The sequence below is a fragment of the Rattus norvegicus genome, chromosome 12 (genome assembly GCF_021556685.1).
Source record: "Rattus norvegicus strain SHRSP/BbbUtx chromosome 12, alternate assembly SHRSP_T2T, whole genome shotgun sequence".
Lineage (NCBI taxonomy): Eukaryota > Metazoa > Chordata > Mammalia > Rodentia > Muridae > Rattus > Rattus norvegicus.
Window position 1 is genome coordinate 33549124 of NC_141545.1, and position 17905 is coordinate 33567028.

General features: G+C 46.6%; 1 protein-coding gene across 8 annotated transcripts in view; it reads right to left on the reverse strand.

Moving 5' to 3' along the window:
• Positions 1 to 7348: 7348 nt before the first annotated feature.
• Tpst1 (tyrosylprotein sulfotransferase 1) overlaps positions 7349 to 17905 on the reverse strand; it is a 66769-nt gene continuing 56212 nt past the window's right edge. For 4 of the 8 annotated variants that reach the window (XM_087578012.1, XM_087578014.1, XM_087578011.1 and 1 more), the window contains 2 exons: positions 8480 to 8524; positions 7349 to 7882 (listed from right to left, as the gene is read on the reverse strand). In XM_087578012.1, the coding sequence (XP_087434138.1) occupies positions 8507 to 8524 (18 nt within the window). In that variant the 3' untranslated portion in view covers positions 7349 to 7882; positions 8480 to 8506. 8 annotated transcript variants of the gene reach the window in all.

Sequence of the window (17905 nt, forward strand, 5' to 3'; positions counted from 1 at the left end):
GCTAGGAATGGAACTCAGGTCCTCTGGAAAAGCAGCATGTGCTCTTAACTGCTGACCTGTATCTCCAAACTCTATCTTATTCCGACAATGGGTTCCACATGTCCCAGATGGCCTGGAGCTCTCTAAGCAACCCAGGATGAGTTCGAACTTCTAATGTCCCTGCCTCCACCCCGGGTGGATTCACCATCACGCACCTGATTTACCAGCTCTGAAGTTCTGACGTTTGTTTGCAACTGGATTCCACTGAATTCTTGAAGTTGGCTGGAAAACGTAAGGCACGGGGAACTACTGCTCCTGAGGCAATATTAAATGAGCAAAAGGGTGGGTCAGCCAGCCCTTGCTGTCCAGAGCCCATGAGTAAAGATCTTCAGGCTTGGCAAGCCTTTTGGTTTCTGTCATTATAGCGAGAAAGCAACCACAGACAAGACCGAAATGAGTATGTGTGGCCAACCAGACGTGGTTCCCTGGCCAACATTTACCACCCCAAGGAGAAAAAAAGATATAAATCTCAGCCTCAGTGTAATCTTAAGTCAGCTCCATCCGACTTACATAGATGAGCTTCTCTGACTCGTTCTTGATTCACATTTCAATTCTCTAGCTGGGAAGACCAAAAAAGAGCCAAGTCTTGATGGCATCGATAGCACTAATCTTTACTCAAAAGGACAGGTTAAGTAGTTATCAGAAAATAAATGCATCGGGCCGGGTGGGTCCTCATGTGTCTTGTATCCCAGCATTTGAGGTTCAAAGTTGTCCTCAGCTACTTAGAAAATTCAGTGCTATCCTGGGATACATGAGAACATAACTTTAAAAAAGAAAACCAAGGGGTTGGGGGTTTCGCTCAGCGGTAGAGTGCTTGCCTAGCAAGCGCAAGGCCCTGGGTTCAGTCCCCAGCTCCGAAAAAAAAAAAAAAAAAGAAAAAAGAAAAAAGAAAAAAGAAAAAAGAAAACCAAGAGAGACGAAAGTATTATATCTACATAGGCATATCAATGACACTATTCAAAAACCACAGGGATGGGGTTCACCTGTAGATTTAGAGAATCTCTTGGGTTCCCCTCCCCCTTTCATCCATGTTTTGGGACTGGAGAAATGGCTCAGGAGTTAAGAGCACCGAGCGCTCTTCCAGAAGACTGGGAGTTAATTCCAGCATCCACTTGGTAACTTACAACCCATCTGTTAACTCCAGTCCCAGAGAACATGATACCCTCTCCTTGCCTCTGTGGGTTACCTGTAGGATGTCATACAGGTGACAGCAGGTACAAGATAGAACGAGGCCTGTCATTGGACGAGAAGGAAGGATGGGCAGGAGAAAAGTTTGAGGGACGAGGAGGAGCCCGGAATGGGAGGGACTGGAGAGGGGAAGCCGCTGAGAGAACCTGGAGGCTGACGTTAAGATTCCACTCTGTGTATTTACAGGTTGTTATGAATGTTCTTAAGGGATGGATGTGTACAGGGCTTTGTATGTTTAGGTGGGCAATTATATCTTATCAATTGGATCAGAGGTTATTGTGTTGCGTGTTCTTTCATGTGGTGATTTAAGTTTAAGGGAGTGTGCGGCGGCTAGAGACACTGGGCCGCCATGGAGTTGGGATGTGTGTTTCTGGCATGGTGGCAACCTGCCTTGGGAACTAGATAGGTAGAGAGATTGCTGCCAGGCTCAGAGAGAAGCCATTGGCAGTGTGATATGGGATGAAACAGAGCGGGTGAGATGCTTTGCTGACTGAGATTAAGATATCTATCAGATATCTTGGGACACCGCGGTGCCAGATCTAGTGGGGATAAAAGACAACTTTATTTTTTTTTAATTTTTATTTATTTTTTTTCGGAGCTGGGGAACCGAACCTAGGGCCTTGAGCTTGCTAGGCAAGTGCTCTACCACAGAGCTAAATCCCCAACTCCGACAACTTTATTTTTTATAATTTTACAGCAACAGGTACCAGGAACTCACATGGTACACAAACAGATATTCGGGCAAAAACACCCGTACACATAAATAAAAACTAAAAAAAATGGTTTGTTTGTTTACAGTAGAGTCTCATGTAGCCCAGGATGGCTCTTGATGCTCTTACACAGTCCAAAGTGACCTTAAACTCCTGATCCCCCTACCTCCAAGTCTGAAGTACTGGTACTATAAATGTGCGCCACCCCGCACAGCTCGTTTAAATAAATAAAAAAAGGCCCTTTGCAGTGGACATTTTTGTAGACAAAACTTTATTCTTCGTGTTATTTTTAAAAGTTTAAAAGATATGTATGTATTGTATGTATGAATGTCTTTCGTGTGTGTGTGTGTGTGTGTGTGTGTGTGTGTGTGTCCGTCCATGCATGCGCTAAATGCTTGCCTATTACTGGAAGAGTTGAGCAAAAGGCTGTGGGTCCCCTGGAACCCACACATATTGTAAGACACGACGTGAGTGCTGAGACCTGCACCCAAGTCCTCTGCCAGAGCAACACGTGTTCTTAACCACCAGGTCACATCTCCAACCCACTTTCTCTTTCTTTCTTTTTTTTCTTTTTTCCGGAGCTGGGGACCGAACCCAGGGCCTTGCGCTTGCTAGGCAAGCGCTCTACCACTGAGCTAAATCCCCAACCCCACCACTTTCTCTTTCTAAAAATAATCTTTTCATTTACTTTTTTTCTTCCTTAGTCCGTGTATCTGAGGTTGGAGGACAACATGTAGGATTCAGTCCTCTCTTCCCAGCATGTAGGTTCTTGGGATAGACCTCAAGCGGCCAGGCTTGACTGCAGCTGCCTTTACTCATCAGGTCCAAAGTTGACAGAGCTTCCATTCGTTCATGATTCTTTCCAACTGCAAAACTTTTTTAGATTCTGTAGTCATTCCATGCTTAGCCAACAGAGGGCACTTTAGGCTTTCTCTATCCTAGCCAGACCACAAAGTCAAAATTCGACATATGTAACACCAACACAGTGGCTTGGCTGTGAAAATTAACCAACTCTAGATTCTTAGTAATGACACCGCTGGAGAGGATGAGACACAGTTATTTATTTTTCTAAGAGGATAGGGCCAGGCATGGTAGTGAACTCCTGAGACCCAGCACTTAGGACACTGAGGTAAGTGTTCAAAGTCATCCTTAGCTACACAGAGCCAGATGCCTGGGTAAGTTCAATGAGACTACCTCAGAAAACCAAAAATAAAAAAATGTAATTAAGTGTCATGTACACACACACACACACACACACACACACACACACACCCCTACAAATTAAAAATAAATCTTTAAAAACAAAAAAACTCAAAGCAAAAACCAAGCCTGATTTTAAGGAAAAAGGCACATCTCGCCTAGCCGATCTCCTACCAGCCCGTCTTTGGGAGCAGCCTTGTGGCTGCTTGAAATAAGGGTTTACGTAAAGTCCTAAGGACAGTAATCTGCCTGGAGTTCTTAGGGCACAATCATGTCTGTGAGATGACCGAGTCCTGGGTGGTATTTAGAAAGTTCCCATAAGTACTAAAGATGAGAATCGGAAAAGCTCCTGTGTAAAGATGGTGATTGGCAGATTATGAATGAGTGGTCGCTGAAAGATAATGAATGAGTGAGTAGTGGTGGTCACTGAAAGGTAATGAATGAGTGGTCACTGGCAGGTAATGAATGAGTGGTGGTGGTCACTGAAAGGCAATGAATGAGTGGTCACTGGCAGGTAATGAATGAGTGGCGGTGGTCACTGAAAGGTCATTAAGACACAAGCTCTGAGTCCAGGCCATCTGCATCTGCACCCCACCCCCATCACTTACTCAATGGACACCTTTGGGTAAGATACTTTATCTCCCTGAACTTATATCTTGACAAATGTAGGGCTCAGCCCAGCACCCATCTGCTGACCCCGGGCCTTGACCTTGAGCAGCTCCTGTGGATCCTTCTCAGATGGCTGATCACAGGATGGCTCTATTTTTTTTTCTCCTTTCATTCCTTATCTTACTTTTAAAAACAGACTTTATGTCTTTAAGTGTATGAGTGTTTTGCCTGTATGTATGTTTGCACACCATGTGTGCTGTGCATGAGGCTATAAGAGAGGATGTCAGCTGGGAGCCACCTTGAGGGTCCTAGGAATTGAGCTCAGGTTCTGGACAAGAGAAGCAAGTTTTCATAACGACAAGAGCCTTTCTCCAGTCCTTTTTATTTTGAGAAATGGTCTCACATAGCCTAAGTTGGCCTTGAATTCATAATACTCCTTGTTTAGCCTCCCAAGTGATGGACTTAGAGGCATGTATTACCACGCCCAGTGTCTGTGGTTCAGTTCATAGCCCAGGTTTGCCTGACTTCAATATGTATCCCAGCTCGGTAATCCTCCTGCCTCAGCTTCCCAGTTGCTAAGACTAAAGGTGTGCTTGGCTCTGTCTAGCCATTCCTTCTTCACTTTCACTCTGGACACTTTTTTTTTTCTTTTCTTTTTTTTGGAGCTGAGGACCAAACCCAGGGCCTTGCACTTGCTAGGCAAGCGCTCTACCACTGAGCTAAATCCCCAACCCCGTCACTCTGGACACTCTTAATTCATGCTACAGGGCTTCATTTGGTTCTGTGAAATCCTAACTCTTCAATTATAAAATGATTAAGGGCACTGGGTAGGGTAAGGCAGGAAGACGGCCACAAGTCTGAAGGCTGCCTAGTGAATTCCAGGCCAGTCTAGGCTACAGAGTAAGATCCCATTTCAAAAATAAATAGAGGGGTTGGGGATTTAGCTCAGTGGTAGAGCGCTTGCCTAGGAAGCGCAAGGCCCTGGGTTCGGTCCCCAGCTCCGAAAAAAAGAACCAAAAAAAAAAATAGATAGATAGATAGATAGATAGATAGATAGATAGATAGATAGATAGGCCAGGTAGAGGTGGCCTGGGCCTTTAATCCCAACACTCACCAGGTAGAGGCAGGCAGATCTCTGAATTCAAGGCCAGCCTGGTCTACAGAGTGAATTCCAGGACAGCCAGAGCACAGAAAAACTGTCTTGAAAAACAAACAAGCAAATGATAAATAAAATGTGGAAAGGGATTATCTTTTATCATTTGAAAAAGAATTACCTTTCTTCTTGAAGCTCAAGAAATACATTCTTAGACCAGAGCCAGGCATGGTTCATATCTACAATCCTGGCAGAAGAGTTGCTACAATTTTGAGGCTAGCCTGGACTACATAGGCTGGCTTGGCCTACAAAATGAGACCTGTCTCAAAAAAACCAACCAAACCAAACCAAATACCACACCCCCCCAAAAAAAACCAAACAAAAAGAAAAGAAAAGAAAAAAAGAGGGGAAAAAAGGAAAAATAATATACTTAGGCCAAGAAAAAGATTTAATGAGTTAGGGGTGAAGCGGGAGTGTCAGTGGGGGTTCAGAGGTCACACATATCAGGGACTTTTATCCAGCTGTGAGTGGGTTCTGTCCCTTACTAACCTGGTGGAGCTATTAATAGGCCATTAGGGGTGTGGAAGGTCCCGGACATGGCTTTAAGAAGGACTGCAGGTAGTAAGGAGTTAATTAGAAGAGTTATTAATGCTGTGGTCAAACAGGCAAAGCATGCCACAGCTCTCACTACCAGACAGACAGGGTGGTGACCTGGAGGGAGGAATCAGGACCTACATGGCACAAACAGCCTCCTCTACCTTCTGAGCATAGGAGTGCAATCCTGCAGCCAGGCTCTCCCAGTCCCAGGCAGGAGGCAGAGAGTGAACAGTGAACAGGAGTAGGAAGTGTGGCCAGCAAACCCCTGTTAGCTAACTCCCCAGGTCAGAAATCATGGAAGCCTATTAGCCAGGTCTCAGTAGGAATCTGTTGAGGTCTATTGGGAGACTGCTGCAGCACCGTGGCCGAAGCAGCAACCAGACCCTAACATTCCCTTCCTAGACCCACGCTTGGCTCTGGGCACTCTGCTTCCTGGGCAACCAGTCTCGACATTCACTCTCCCTGGCCTTCCCTCCACGGTGGTCTGTAAACCAAAAGCAGCTTTCCTTCCCATGAAGTTGTTTCTGTCACCTATCTTGGTCACAGCAGTGCAAAGGAAACTAGCACAGGTGTCTAGCTTTAGTACAAGAGCTAGAAGAATCTTCCAGAGGACACTGGGCTTGTAGAGACCTCAGGAGAAAAGAGGCAGCTACCAGGCCAGAGGGGAAGACATTCTAGGGCGAGAAACAGTGGGCAGAGGCCTGGGGAGGGATGGAGCAGAAATACGGCTGGCTTGCAGTAGTGTGGGCTCTATTCCCAAGAAGAGGTGGTCAGGACAGGAGTGAGACTGGCAGGACTGTCTAGATGATCTACTGCAATGGTGGCTTCACAGACAGGGAAGTCTTTGATTAGGGTTGGGACAGAGGAACTGGAGGTTACATGGATAAATTCGACAAATACTTGTCAGTAGGATCAAAGGTCTTGTATTCGTGTATATGCACGGGTGGAAAGAGAAGGGTGGAACCAAGATGACCTTTACGTGTCTGGCTGAGTGGCAGGGCAGAAGGGACTTTAACTAGTGACACAGATATGACTAAACCGGGTGCAGATGTGAAACCGGAATACCACATACAACTTCTTGTTGTGTGCCTGGCACAGGAAGCATAATCAATAAATGGGATTATTATTATCTACACTATTCTGTGTTTCACAATAATGGCTTCTTGGAAACAGCAACATCTTTGACTTTAACCATAGTACGACAGAATCAACCGGAACAGGACTCATAAACAAATGGCAGCAGGTCTTTGAAATGTTACAGAAGATGTCACGTCCCTAGGAAAGTCAGCCTGAGGACCCACACTTTAACCACTGAGCTCTGGAGGCAGAGGCAGGCAGATCTCTGCGAGCTCAGTGATGGCCTGATCTACCTAGCAAGTTCCAGGACAACCAACCAGGGCTACATAGAGACCCTGTCTCAAAACAAATAAACAAAATATCATTAAGAAGTGACCATGCTGAGAGCTAGGGAGATAAATGTCTTATTAGGTGAGGTGCTTGCTGGGCAAGTTCGATCGCTAGCGCCCGTGTTAAAAAGGCTGTGCGAGCCTCTAGAACCCAACGCTGGAAAGTAAAGACAGGCAGATTCCTAAGGCTGCTGGCCAGCTAATCTAGCAGCCAGCCCAAAACACACGTTCCAGGTTCAGTGAGAGACCTCAAAAAATATGGTGGAGGGTGACAGAAGACACCTGATATCAACCTCTAACCACACATACAGGCACAAGCATGCTCACACACACACACACACACAAGGGAGAAAGGGAAGGGCAGAGTAAGGGAGGTAACAAGGATGCTACAGAGAGAGGGGATGGTGCAGAGGGAGCAGCTAGAGCACAGCCCACAGAAGAAGTCAGGTTAGCACCGTCTGAGATGTGTGCCTCTGAATGGCAGTACTGAAAACAGAGCCGTCAAATGCTTCACATTTAAGCTTTTATTTTGAAAAATAAAATACAAAAGTCATTAGGTTGTAAATGTATACAGTAATTTCCAAACGTCTTTGAAACAATACAATGAATTATTTAAATAATTAAGGTATTTATTATCCACATCAATACATTTAAACAGGCACGCGTGTTCTACAAAACATCGGAACGTGTACAGAAAGCCTATCTTCTGAATGAGACTGCCCGATTTTTTTTTTTTGTTTGTTTTGTTTTTTTAAACAGAACGCCATCTTCAAACTCTCCTTTCCTTGAAATTAAAGACTGGAATCTGGGAAGGAAAGACGGGACAAGAGGAGCTGTGACAGAACTGGGTCCCCACTGGGCTCCTCATCTCGACAGCCATGCATGTTACTGGGCTCAAGAGCCATCACTCGGGGAGGCCTGGATGTGTGACGCCTCCCCGGGGACAGGAGGCTGGTGGGTGAGCAGGATCTATGGGGCCGTTTCTCCCAGCAGACAGCAGTTCTGAGATTTCCCTTCTGTAGACAAGGCAGCAGTTGTCCCTAGGAAAACACACAGCATGTGATTACCAGCAGGGATCAGGGCGGCCTCTCCTGCACCCATCCCCTCCGAACTCACTCCTTGTTTGTGCCAGGGGTGAGTGGGCTCCTGCAGCCTAGGGGAATGAGGACAGACAACCATGGCCTGAGGGACAGGCATGAGGGGCATAGTTTCCTATCTGCAAGTAAGTTCAAGTTGGAAAGCAAGAGGACAGGAGGGCTGTCACAGACGCTTTCTAATGATGGTGACAGTCACCTGCACCTGAAGCCACCACCAATGTCCAAAGCAACCACACTGACTGCTCGTCTTGTGACATGACCTTGACACACGGGCTCTCTGGGATCTCTTCCGGCTGGCACAGAGGCTCCGCAGTGTCTCGAGCTCTCTGCCTTATGCTCCATAATGTGACAGCCCCCATGAAAACGTCTCCACGCTTTCTCTGTGCCACACGCTCTGAAGAAGCCATGCTGGTCAGATCTTACCCTGGGCCTCTGCTCAGCAAACTCTTCCTTTCACAGATAAGGAGACAGGCACAGAACCAAGCTACCCCCGCTAGCCCATGTGGAAAACTCCACCCAGCGGCACCCACCAGGCCTCACCTCACTCGTGGGAAGTTACGGGCTCAGCTACTCCACTTGCTCGGTCTGTCGAAGGAACCAAGAGATATGTTAAAATCCTTGGAGCTGGTCGGTGAGTAGGACAGGTGACTGTTCTCACCAATGGCAGGTATGGAGCAAAGGATTGTGAGGGTTAACATCATGTTCAAGGTTTAAACTTGAGAGACAAAAGAGCCCCTAATGTGCACAGGCAGTACTCTAACTTCCTTTCCCCCCAGACACTGAAACCTATGCTTAAAATTGACTCATCTTGTAATATCTGCTGTTACAGCAAGAGAGTGGGTCATAAGAACTCTATTTTGGTCGTTTGTTTGTTTTGGTTTTTGGTTTTTTGAGACAGGGTTTCTCTCTGTAGTACAGGGTGTCTTAGAACTTTGTAAACCAGGCTGGCCTCTGCCTGCCTCTGCCTTCTGAGTGCTGGGGTTAAAGGCGTGTGCCTCCTGATGACTAACTACTATTTCTGCTTTTGTAATCAAACTTCAAAGAGATAATTAGGACAGCTGCAAGACACATGGTAAAACAAGACCCTAAGCCCTGGGCTGACAGGGCTAGGGGCTGCATCTCGGGAATGCTCTTGGGTACAGTCCTGGACCCCGGCTGGGGGTCAGTAACTAAATAAAAAGCCTCTAGCTAAAATTTACTCATGGTCATGGTGAATCTCCAAGGGACCTCACGCTTGTGAGAGGATCTGCCCAGACTTTCAGATAAACTCAGCCTATAACTGTTTGAAATTTAAAAACCCCAACAACAACTGGACTGATCTTTCCCACAGCCCAGGGGGAGTCGAACTCCTTTGGCATCTCCCGAGTATCAGGGATGCCTTTGTTCCTCATGAGCCCCAGGGATACATCTGAGTCTGCTAGGACATGAGATCTCAGGGTGGGCTCATCACCAGAAAGATCAACGCTGTGGCCAGATGTTTGAAACTCTGAGTCAGCCTACCCTCAGTTCAAATGCTGGGAGCTCAAGTTCAGGGGACTTTTGGTTACTGTGCCCATGAACAAGGAGAAGAGAGCTGTCTCCAGGGCCCTCCCCGGCCTGGGTACTTCTTCCTTAGCTCTGACTGACCTTGCAGTGGTCCTCCTGCCTCTGCCTCCTGGTTCTTGGATCACAAGCATGTGCTGCGGTGCCTAGCATGTTTCTATTTCTTTCTCCTAGCTGTGATAGGGTCTCCTGGAACCCAGAGGGCCCTGGACACTCTGTGCAGCTGAGCACGACCTGGAACTTGATCCTTCTGCTTCCAGTTCACAAATACCAAGACTACAAGCACGTGTCCCCACCTGGATCCACTTCTTACTTAAACCATAATCTTTCTTTTAAATTTTTATTTCTTTATTTATCACATATGGGTATTTTGCCTGCATGTATATCTACATACTACATGTATGCCTGGTATCTGAAGAAAGCAGAAGAGGGTATCAGATCCCTAGAACTAGAGTTACAGGTAGTTAAGGGCCACCATGTGGCGGCAGGGAATTGAACATGGGTTCTTTGCGAGAGCAGCCAGTGCATACTACAACATGCATTTTCAAGATTCTATTTCTATTTTTAAATATGTGTGTGTGTGTGTGTCTGTCTGTCTGTCTGTCTAAGAGTGCATACATGTAAGGCCAGAACAGAGTGTCAGATCCCCTGGAGTTAAAGTTACAACCAGTCGGAAGTCATCTGACATGGGTGCTGGGAATGGAACTAAGGTCCATATAAGAGTGGTTAGTAATCTTAATCACTAAATCATCTGCACAGCCTCTGAGCCACAACCTTTCATTTTCCAATGTGCTTGTAGTTAAGATGTAGTCACTACAGTATTTGAACTGCTTATCAAGGTCTTCTAAAACCTTATTCACATGAAGACATCTAGAGATGTCGGCACAGTTTAGTGTTGGATTTAAAAAGTAACGAAGGCTTACTTTTTCTATTTCTTCACTGATAGGTCTTAAAGACTTTATCTTGGAGCTGGTGTGGTGGTGCAGGCCTTTACTCCCAGCACAAAGGCAGTTGAATCTCTGTGAGTTTGAGGCCAGCCTGGTCTACATTGTGAATTCTAGGACAGCTCTACAGAGTGAGTTTCAGTATAGCCAGAGCTACAGAATAGAAAGACCTTGTCTCAAAAAGCAAAGATAAATTTTATTATTGGCTTGGAGAAAAGTCTCAGTGGTTAAGAGTATTTGTTGCTCTTCCAGAGAACTCAGGTTTGAGTCACAGCGCCCACATGGTGGCCCACAACCTTTAACTCTAGTTCCAGGGGAATCTGCCACTCTCTGCTGGCCTCCCTGGGCATCAGGCACACATGTGGTCCACAGACATACATGCAGGCAAAACATACATACACTTAAGGTAAAAATAATAATTTAAAGTTTATTGCTACTATTTTGAGACAGGGTGTCACTATGTAGCCCTGACGGGACTAGAACTCACGGTGTAGACCAAGCCTGCCTTGAACTCATAGACATCCACCTGCATTGCCTCCCAAGTGCTGGGGTTTTCAAGGTTGTATCATCACGCCCAACTCTGGCATTCATTTTTTTAAAAATTACTTATTTCCTTACTTCTGTGTAGATGGTGCTGGTGTGAATGCTCTGTGGGGGACTGCGCGTACCACAGTGCGTGCCTGTAAGTCAGAGGACACCTCAGGAGACACGTCATTCCTTCCCCTTTGTGTGGGTTCCAGGAATCAAACTCGGCTTGTCAGGTTTAGTGACAATGTCTTTACCCACCAGGCCATCTCACCAACTCTGGCATTGTCTTTGTTTTGTCTGGTGGGTTGTTTGTTTGTTTAAGATGGTGTCTGGCTCTGGAGTTCAGGCTGCCGTTGACCTTACTGTCTTCTTGCTTCTGTCCCCCCAGTGATGGGAAAACAGGCGTGTGCCACCCTGCCCAGCTACGGTAAGTTGAGGATGTTGTAATAAGTAAACATCCTCAAGTCAGTGTGTAATTTATCACTCTTTAAGTCCATGACTGAAGACATCTTTTCCTCAGGAGGACATGGGACATGCCTCTGGATGTCCTTGTTCACCTCTACCCACTTCCTTCTCTACCTGGAGACGACTTAAGTGTGCACTGTAGCACAGGGATGCCCGCAGTTCACTCTCAAATGGCCTTTCTTGGTTCCCTCAAGTTTCTCCTGCCTCTGGGATTGCTTTCTGGCCCCGAGTTCCACAGCTGTGAGTAACAGTCCATTCGGGAACCCAGCCAGGGCTCTGAGATGTCACGTGCACTTTGAGCCTGGCCCTGCACCCCCTCTATGCAAGAGTCAGAGTCTTGAGGTAGATCAGGAGTTCCTTGAGAAGACCTTTCCTTTTCCTCCAACTCCTGAGGATCCTAATTTCTCACTTGTGACAGGTGCTTAGCAAACAATTGTTGAATCCATGAAAAGAATGGGAGAGGGTTAAAAATAGACCACTAAGACTCTGCCTTGAAAGCACGTTAAGACTCTCTAGGACCAGCAATCAGTATGGAGGGCTGGTAACCAGAGTGCTCAGTAGGGCAGAGCCTCACGCTGGTGGGAGGCAGCATCACTGAGCTCTAGGGACGGCCTGCTTGTTCCCTGCAGGCTTGCTGTGGGTGACACAGCTCACACAAACACACAAGACAGCATTTCCCCACAGACCCGAACTGAAATGCTGTGGAAACTAAGCTCGCTATGGACAGCAGCACCCAGCCTCATGCTGGACAGGGAGGCTGTGCAGACGGCAGGGACTGTCCACTTCTCCCAGCTGTCCACAGGTGACAGACAGGTGGTGACAGGGCACCCTGGGCCACTTTAGCACACCTGCGAGAACACTCTCTGTTCTCCAATTCAGACACAGGAATGGCATGCAAATGGACGGAAACATTGCAGCTGCAATTGTAGATTGGTTTCTGTTTTTGTTTTCAGGCAGGGTCTTACTCTGTAGGCCTGGCTCTTCTGACACGTACTATGTAGCCCACGGTGGCCAGGAACTCACAGAGATTCACCTGCCTCTGCTTCTGAAGTGCTGGGATTAAAGGTGTGCACCACCACATCCGGTGCTTTATGCTATTTTTAAAGCACAAGGACTACAGGCTTTGAACTCTCACCAGCTGCTGACAGCCATGTGAGAACAGTTAACGTACCACAGATGTGAAAATAGTACAAATACCAACAACGGTGGCTGCATATTCTTAATGCAAAGTGGATGCTCAGGAGGCTGGGCCCTCTCCAGGCACCTCCTTATTTATGTGTGAAATATTTGTGGCTGTGTATGATCTGTTATCAAAGCACTCCCCCAGCTTTGGAAGGCCCTGGACTCTCAGATCACAACAGTCTGATACCAGAGGCACCTGTCATAATCTTTTCCTAGTTTCTGTCTTTGTCTCTACACTGAGAAGGGTCTGACCTGGACCTCTGTGTAGCCTAGGCGAGCCCTGGACCTGTGATCCTCTCATCTCAGTCGATGGCCGACAGATGGGCATAAACCACCACAGCTGGCTTCTATTTTCTCGTTTTCACTTGGGTCTCGCTTGTTGTCTCTTCAAAAGCTCACTGGCTGGAGAGCTAGCTTTTATGTAACCAGAGGAGGACAGAGAAGCAGTACAGTACCTGGGGTTTTTCTTTCAGAAAGTCAGGTAGCTGAAACTCTCCTTTATGGACCTGGAAATAACAGAGCAGGGTGAGTTTAGGAAACAGGCGACCCTGGTGCACACGTGACCTCTGCAGCCACTGGGCCACGCCACTCTAGTAGTCTGGGACAGCAAGAGACGCAGGCCTTAGTGAGACCCCCACTCCCTTTGATCCCCCTGCAGTAACGGTTCAGTGCCCTAAGCTGCCTGGCTAAGAAAGGGCTGGTGTGTCTGGGGAGGGAATCCAAATTAAAATGTCAGTGCTGTGCCTAGTGACCGGGAGAAAGCAAACCGTAGGCAAGCTCCTTCAGGATTCACTTTGGTTAGGAGCAAGCTTCTCCTGGCCGCCTGTCAAGTCTCCTGTTACAACCGTGGAGTTGAGTCAACTTTACTTCCCTCAATTTACCCAAGATCCTATTTAAGATGTCATGTTAGATGCTCCTTAAAGTGACATCTAGTTAAAGTGCACAGATCTTTTGTTTTGAGACGGGGTCATCCCAGACTGACCTCAAATGCCCTATATAGCCACCAATCACCTTGAGTTTGTAATCCTTCTGCCCCCACTGTCCTGGTGCCGGGATTACAGGCAGCCATCGCTATCCTCAGCTTACACCGTCCTAGGGATCAGATCCAGCACTTCTGGCACGCTGGGTAAGCACTCCACTAACTCAGCTATGTCCCGCCCAAGCTCATAAAATTTTATAATAAAAGACATACTTTCAATATTACAAAGGATGTTTCTAGTTTATGTAGTAACTAGGCAATGATTTTATTTTATTTTCTAGTTGTTTTTTTTTTAAATTTGTTTGTTTAGATTTTTCAAGACAGGGTTTCTCTGTGTAGCCTGTCTGCTCTGGACTTTGTAGACCAGACTGCCTTTGAACTCAGAGATCAGTCTACCTCTGCCTCCCAAGTACTGGGATTAAAGGTGTGGGCCACAAATCCCTGCAAATTTTTTTTAGATTTGTATTATTTTGTATGTGAATGTTTTGCCTGTACATGTGTCTGTGCACCACATTCATGCCTGGTAATGAGGAGGTGGTGAGCCTTCATATGGATGCTGGGAATTGAACCTGGGTCCTTTGCAACAACAAGGGCTCTTAACCACTGAGCCAACTATCCAGCCCTATTTTTTTTTAAACTACACTATTTTAACTTTTAAAACCCTACTGACTATCTAACAATAAATACAATAGAAGAGTATGGGAGATTCAAGACAGTAACGATGGCTCCTTAAATTAGTCCCAATTAAATTCCTTGTATCTTTTTTTGGAAAACAGCAAAAGTTTACTGTAAAAATTATATAGGACTGCATACGGCAAGGGCTGGAGAGATCACTCTGTTGTTCTCTATGAAGCGTGAGGATCTGAGTTCCATCTCCAGATCCTACATGAAAGAATGGGTGTAGTGGAACAAACTTGTGACCCCAGGGCTAGGGAGAGGGAGGAAGCAGTACCCTGAGACCCCCTGGCGGGTCAGAGAGCTCCCATTCCCAGTGAGGGACCCTGTTAGAAAAGACAAAACGGACTCCTGAGGAACAACACTTGTGCGTGCAACCACGTGCATTCATACATACATACATACATACAGAGAGAGAGAGAGAGAGAGAGAGAGAGAGAGAGAGAGAGAGAGCGCAAAGTGGGAGGGCTTGTGCTACCAGATACCGGCACACTGTATTCAACATTGCATTCTAATACATTAGTGCGCTGTGCGTGGTGGTTTAGAGAAGAATGGCCTCCACAGGCTCTTGTGTCTGAATACTTGGTCCCCACTTGGTGGAACTGTTTGGGAGGGGCGGGGGATGGCCTTGGTGGAGGAGGTGTGCCACTCAGGGAAGGCTTTGAGGCTTCCAGAGGTTCACAGCATTCCCAGTGCTCACTCTCCCTCTCCCTCTCCCTCCCCCTCCCTCTCCCTTTACCCCCTCTCAGATATGCATTCCTGCTAGACTAATTAAGTAGCTATATAATTAGACAATATAGTTTGTCATAAGGGCATATGATGTAACAAACTATCACATCCGGATACAGCAGTCCTGTATGACAACATGACCAGAATGGATAAATAAGCCAGGCACAGGGGTGCACATCTATAATCTACCAAGGGAGAGGTAGAAGCAGAAGAAGCTCAAGTTTAAGGCCATTTCTGAGCTACATAGTGAGTTCAAGGCCAGCCTAGGCTACCTGATACCCTGTTTCATCAATCAAACAAACAAACAACCAGGGTGTGTTGGTGACCTTAGAGGCACTGCATACATGTTGTACATACACATACATGCAGTCAAAGTACGGAGACACATAAAATAGAATAAGTAACTCTTTAAACACGTTTTTAAAAGACTGCATCACATTCAGACTGTCGTTTAGGTCACAGTATCTACAGGAGCCTTTCCCACCACAGATACTGTCAGGCACCCGCTGAGAGTCCGTGACTCTCTAGCTATCACACTCCAGGGTCCAGGGTTTCTGATCTGGAGAAGTGAGTTACACAAAGGAGGTATTTGTGGCCACACATCCTGCTCCCTGCTTCCTTCCCTGCCTACTTCCTGGGACCTGGAGTGCCTGGCTACAGGCTTGTGCTGTGAAACCAGGCCCATCCTCAGAGAGCTCTAAGAAATCCAACTTCTGCCACTTTGGCCTGATTCTTATCTCCAGAGACCCTGCCATGCTGTCTGTCTCTGATGCCAGGGGTTGGACTCTCCTCAAAGTCCCAACCACGTTGCTGTCTGTCTGTCTGTCTGTCTGTCTTTGACACTGGTAACTATTCTAATAAACCCCTTGTCCCCCATCAGTTCCCTCTTGAACCCACATCTGGGAAGATCCCAGATGCCCCTGGGCCCCATCCCTGGATGCTAACATTATGTATGTTTGTGTTTTAAGCTGCCCCTATGCTTGAGGGTAATGTGTTCTGTTTTAGCAGATAAACAACTCTGGATGAAACTACTCTGTTGTAACACATGCCTAAAACGCAGACAGCGTCAGAAAGGAGAGGCAAGCAGGAACCAGGACTTTATTTAAGGAGAGCAGCTATTACAGAAGCCTAAATGAATTAGTAGATTTTGGACTTAGAAGAGTCTGCCTGTGAACATTTTAAAGGATTTGAGGGACAACACAGAGGCAGGAGAGTTACAGTAGCTACAAGTTTAACAACCTGGACATGCAGAGAGTAGAAATGTACCTAATGGGGCTGAAAGGTACAGCCAAGGAGATTTCAAGCCAAGTGTTAAAGGTTCCACTTGGTTTCTTCTTGAGACACACAGTAAACACTCAGGGGAAAAAAAGGAGCCAAGATGTGATGGTTTAAAAAATGCCCAGGTCTCCCTCTTCACTGCAGCAGTGTGGCAAAGTCATGCTCCCTCCAGAGTCCATCACTGCGGTGTCTCCTATTGCCCGCCCTCGTCAGGACCTCCTTTTGCTAGGCAAAGAGACACGCTCACGTCGGAGCAATGGGAAGTGATGCCTTCACAGATCATCCTGTAGTCTACCACATGCAGACAATCTATGCCTAGGGCGTTACCCCTAGAACGTCTGCAGTTTGTAGATGGGGACCCAGGGTTACACACAGTGCTGTGGAAAACACCCGTTGTGTAGCCTGCACAGACCAGACCAGAACAAACAAACAAACCCAAAACAAAGCAGACCTCTCATATGGAGTCTGGAGAGATCGTTCAGAGCATAAAAGCATCTGCTGTTCTCCCAGAGGACCCTGTGGTATTCTCAGGACCAACATCAGGCGGTTTGCAACCATTTATAGCTGGAGCTCTGAGGATCCAATACCCTCTTCCAGACCCTGCAGGCACCTCTACTCTGACATGCGACATCTACATACACACCCCATTAGATTAAATGACTCTTTTTTTTCTTCTTCTTCTTTTTTTTTTTCTTTTTTTCTTTTTTTCGGAGCTGGGGACCGAACCCAGGGCCTTGCGCTTGCTAGGCAAGCGCTCTACCACTGAGCTAAATCCCCAACCCCTAAATGACTCTTTAAAACAACAAACAAACAAAGCTCTCACATGTGTCTTTGAATCTTAACTCAGTCGGCTCTATGGGACGACTTTCTTCCAGATGTGTATACCCAGGATGCAGAGTACTGGAAACTTCCACATAAGAAAACATCTGAAGCCAAAGCCATGTGTCAAACACACATAGGAGAGAGGAAGCCATCAGGGAAAACTTAAGAACCAAGTCTGTGTTAGTTGTACACTGATAATAGTCTCACTATTTCTTCAAGTTTTCCCCGAGTCAAGGTGGGAAGATAAAAACTTTCAAACAATAAATACTTTAACCTTAACTAAGTTCACTGGGCTAGGCCATAAGCACCACAGCAGGGCTGGAGAGATGGCTCAGTGGTAAGCACATTTGTTCCTGCACAGGATCAGGTTTTTGTGGCTCACAACCACCCATAACTCCAGTTCCAGGGAAGCTGACCTCATCTCCTGACCTCTTCGGACACCAGGCACACATGTAGTGTAGTAAGCAGACAGAAATGTGAGCAAAACATCCACACATTTAAAAAAAAGAAAGAAAGAAAAAGAATCCCATCTGGGGGCTGGAGAGATGGCTCAGCAGTTAGGAGCACGAGCTGTTCTTCTGAGTTCAGTCTGGCACTGACGCTGGGCCGGTCAGACTCCAGTGGGTCCACACCCTCTTCTAGACACTGTGGGCACCCAGCCCCCACCCAAAAACACATGTCAACTCTTCTACGGAGGAAAATAAAACAGTAACTTAAAACAAGTGTGTGACCTGGTGCCTCCTCCTCGAGACGAGAGAGAGAGAGAGAGAGAGAGAGAGAGAGAGAGAGAGAGTGTAAGGGTGAGTGCAGTGTTCCAAAGAA